The sequence below is a fragment of the Charadrius vociferus genome, unplaced genomic scaffold, assembly GCF_000708025.1.
Source record: "Charadrius vociferus isolate BGI_N301 unplaced genomic scaffold, ASM70802v2 scaffold220, whole genome shotgun sequence".
Lineage (NCBI taxonomy): Eukaryota > Metazoa > Chordata > Aves > Charadriiformes > Charadriidae > Charadrius > Charadrius vociferus.
In genome coordinates this window covers 101,451-105,859 of record NW_009646506.1, presented here as the reverse complement: position 1 = coordinate 105,859, position 4,409 = coordinate 101,451, and the positions used below count along the sequence as shown (strand labels likewise).

Genomic DNA, 4,409 nt, shown 5'->3' with positions numbered 1-4,409 from the left:
CAGCTACTAGTATCACTGTCCCGCAGCTGGTTCTGTTGCTTTCCAAATACTTGGTGTTTGGTCCTTAACCGTCTGGCACAGGGAACATGATGGCCGCACTACAGGCGGCTCTGAAGAACCCTCCTATCAACACAAAGAACCAGGCAGTAAAGGTGAAATAATAAGTAACTCATTCATGCGTTACTCCTTAAAAATCCTTTCCTCTTTCTGTAACCCCTGCCCCACCAACGCTGCCAGGTGTGCTTTAAGGAAGCCAAAGAAGCTGGTTTAGGGTGTTCTGTGATGTCAAAATGTCTATGACCTGTGCTGTGTTGTTTTAATTTTCTTGAAAATACCGTAGCTCAGATGTAATCTGTCTGTGTACCTTTAACATGGTGCTAGCTCAGGTTTTGTGTGTTCCCCTTCCTGCATTGGTTGTATATTGGGTGCCCTGGCTAACTCCACACATCACCAGGTGCCCATGTCTGGTCCAGACCTGGCAGCACATACATGTAGTCTGTACTGAACCATCAAGGAACCACAACCGTAGTAGTCACCTCTGACTAATGAAACTCTGCTAGCACAGCCAGACCGTGAACATACAAAAAAGGAAGAACTGATGGTTATTGCATCCAATCAAAATTAAGCCGTTAAAACCTCAGAAAACGCAAGCACTCCCCCTGTGACAGAATACAGGAGCCTGCTGTGTGCATGTATTTCTGAATCTCCCCAGAATAAACCTTGAATGGCTCATGATTGCAGCAGCGAGAGGAAGAGGCAGATAAGAGGTGGAACTGCCCAGATGGCGAGCGCCTGCAGAGGTCTGTTCTCCCTGTTTGAGGAGAGTCCCATGGGCACATTTCCGTGCTGCTCTGGCACCAGGTTGTCCTCAGCAGGCCACGGGTGGAGATTTTTTTCAGCTAGCCCCCACCCTTTCCTGACAGGTTTCACAGGGTTTTGAGAACCAGCTGTTTGTTACAGATAGCGCTGTATAAGGGATTGAACAGCTTTGTCCTCACATTAATGACTTGTTTCCGTGAGCTCCGTATCAATGGATTTAAGAATACACTGTGAAGGCACTGGAATTGAAGAGGGCAGAGTGACTGAATTTTAATGTTTGGCTTCGTTTTTAGTTGATCTCATGGAACTTTTATGTTTTTATTTATAGTTCTTGATGTGAGAAGGCCTGATAAGCCAAGCGGCTATGGGATATTAAATTGAACAAAAAAACTAACATCCATAATTTCTGAAGAAGGAAGCTGCTTGAAGTATTTGTGTAATGGAATTATTCAAAAGTCCAACAAACCCAAGACTGTTTCCTTTCATCCTCCCTCAGTTAGTGATGGATGAACAGGAAGAGCTGCTTTTTGCTGATTTCATGGCTAATCTGCCGGTGTAATCATGCCACACACATTCCTGGGCCTGAAACAACATCCAGATGAACTTGCAAATGGTTATTAATGCAAAATATTAGGGCTGCCAGTTTGCATCCTGTGTGCCTGGGACACAAGTTGACTTTTTTGAAAATGTGTGGCTTCCAGCAGTCACCTTTTCCAGTCTGGCCAATGACATTTCCATGGAGTATAATAGCTGTATCTCATTAAACAGTACAAAGGCATGGAAAAGGCTCTAGTGGCAAGGGAAGCCAGACAAGTACTTAATTCTTACAGTTCTTTTTGAACTTGCCAGACCTTGAGATACAAAAATGGATTATTTACCTGTAACCTTATTTAATAGGTGGAGAATTGCAAACATAAGCAGAGAGGCAGAAAACCTAGAGCGGGACAAATGCGTTGAACTCTTTTACGCTGTTTGTCATTGGGAGGACGTATCTGTTACACATTATCATCACAAGATTTGTGCACAAACAGCCCTATTCAAACAATTGTTTAAAAAAATTCTAGTTTTGTTTGTTGGGGAGATGAGTAATATTTGGATGCACCTTACATGAGAATGAGTGTATCTCTGCTTTCCTTATTCATTGACAGGATCGTGCAGAAAGTATTGTCCTGAAGGTCCTCATCTCTTTCAAAGCCAATGATATTGAGAAGGCAGTGCAGTCGCTGGACAAGAACGGTGTTGACCTGCTAATGAAGTACATCTACAAAGGCTTTGAGAGCCCCTCTGACAACAGCAGCGCTGTGCTGCTGCAGTGGCACGAGAAGGTGTGTTTATAGGGTGTGCTCTTGCCTAGGTTATTTGTGGTAGTAGGTTCTTTGGTTTGAGGCACACTCACTGAGCTGGTAAGAATCACCTTTCTGCCCAGTAAAACCGAAATGTCGTATTGCACGCCATGAGGAGGGTACGGTCCTGCAAACTCACAGCTGAGTTATATCATGTGCCGACTTATTCTGACTTACGTGCGTAAAGATTCTACAGTTAAAATTTGATTTTCTGTTAGATTGAGGCAAACAAAATGGTTCAATCCATTGATTCAAGCAGATGGAAGCAGAATTTTCTTCCTAGAGGGAAGCAAAGTTTGCAACTTGGTTAAGCAGGGAAATAAAAGCTCATTAAATAGCTGTCTTTAAAGCAAATGCAATCATCCTTTCCTAGCACCCTGAGTGCCAGTTTTTCGTCATTTGAAATACAGTCAGGAAGACTTTCAAGCAGCAGTTGTTTTAGCCCATAGCTACTTTGACCGTTAATTGCCGTGTTTCTCTTCTCAGGCCCTGGCTGCTGGAGGAGTAGGGTCCATTGTCCGTGTTTTGACTGCCAGGAAAACGGTTTAAATCCAGCAGTGAGTGGTTGTCTGCTGACCGCGGCATGGGAAATGCTGGTACAAAAAGGAACCAACCAAATGCCATTGCTGCCCTGTGGGCAGCGCCTGTCTCTCAGCTTGCCTTCTCGCTGCTTCTTTCATACCTGACGAATAATGCATATCGTGATCTCTTTTTTGTTAAATTCTGGAAAATTATGAAGGTGCAATTTTATTTCTAACAGGAATATTTGGTACTCGTGAACATTTCAGTGACACGTATAGCAACATATACAACTTCATGTTTAGGATGATTTGCATTTGTGTGTAATTATGGCAGATTTGGACCTGACTTTCCGAGCAAATGCTGAGGGACGTAGGGCAATGTCTTAATTCTTTTCGCTAGCCAAGCAGTGTTTTGATGAAAGATCTGTATTTGAGAAGTGGGGCAGCTATTAATATAGGTAACTGGACCATGTTTCCTTTGGTCAACCTCTGAACCTACAGCCGTGAATAGGACAGAAAGCAAAGGCTCCCTTCCGACCCCGATTATCATTCCAGAGAGCTGAGCATTTTCCTTAACCTCACGTCTCACGGCCTGTTCTGGTTCCTTGCGATCAGTCAAATGCTGGGTCTGCAGCGGGAAAGCCGCAACGGGATGAAGTTGTCCATCATGCAGTTTGGATGGTAGAATTTAAAAGGTTGATGGTCCATTTACGCTGGAGCCCAGCCCAGTGAACTCTTTTGTTTTGGGGAGCAAAGATCCTGAAGAGAAGAAGAAAAAGCAGCTGTCATACAACAAATCACGTTTCAGCAACTTGAAAGTGATTTGATTTTGTCAAGCACAAAATAGTGGCTGCCTGGCGTAATCTGAGAAATGCATACTGGTATCCACGCCATCCTTGCAGAGCTCCCATATTTTGTTTTCTAGATGTATAGGGTCTTAAAGGATACCAGACAGTTCACATTCCTGTTGCACTGAGCCACAGCGTGTCAGCTAGTGCGCAAATTGGGTTCCAAAATAAAGAATTAGGAAAGCCCAGGGCATCCCAGACCACAGATCACCATTGAAGGTTTAGGGCCAGGACTGAAATACATGTGTTTTTACATTCACCATTTTACTGCAGTTCAATTGTGTAAAACTGTTGGGGAACTTGTGAAATCTTTGCTGTTTTTTGATATCTGCTTTTTTTTGTAATAATAATAAAGGCCAGACAATAAATCGTCACTGAATATTTACTCTGTGTCTGAAATGCCTTGAAATTTCAGCAGGCTACCATTCCAGGATGGACAACAGTAAAAAAGCAAGCCTTAAAATTCTTCCCTCCATTATTTTTCTTGATAGGCTTGTGTCGTGGTTTCTATCAGTTATTTGTACCTGTATGTAATGGCAGTACCTGTGCAGCTTCATCCAACTAGAAAATCTGAGATCTCAGTGAGATACTTAAACAAGAAGAAGTGTTCCAAACAGGACTACTAGAGATGTCTCTGCCTATGCTAAAATTGTAGTCAGAGGGTGAGTTCTTCACAACCATTAATGTTAGATACTTTCCTGAGAACAAAAGAAGGAAAAGGGTAATGGCCTCACAGGATTGTTGTGTGGAGTGACCCTCTTGATTTCACAGTTGGGCTTTTGTTTGTCTCTGCCTGCCCCAGCTGCAAGAGATTAAACATTTAATTGTTGGTTTTAATAATAATTTAAGCATAGATATGGTCCTGGGCTTGTCCTGTG

At 43.0% G+C, this 4,409-nt stretch overlaps 1 protein-coding gene across 1 annotated transcript; it reads left to right on the top strand.

Annotated features, from left to right (window-relative positions):
- The first annotated feature begins 74 nt into the window (after nt 1–74).
- ARPC5 (actin related protein 2/3 complex, subunit 5, 16kDa) lies at nt 75–3,350 on the top strand. The gene is made up of 3 exons (XM_009884292.1): nt 75–152; nt 1,968–2,144; nt 2,649–3,350. Exons 1-3 carry the CDS (start codon nt 87–89, stop codon nt 2,709–2,711), a joined length of 306 nt encoding a protein of 101 aa, XP_009882594.1. The 5' UTR covers nt 75–86; the 3' UTR covers nt 2,712–3,350.
- The last annotated feature ends 1,059 nt before the right edge of the window (nt 3,351–4,409 follow it).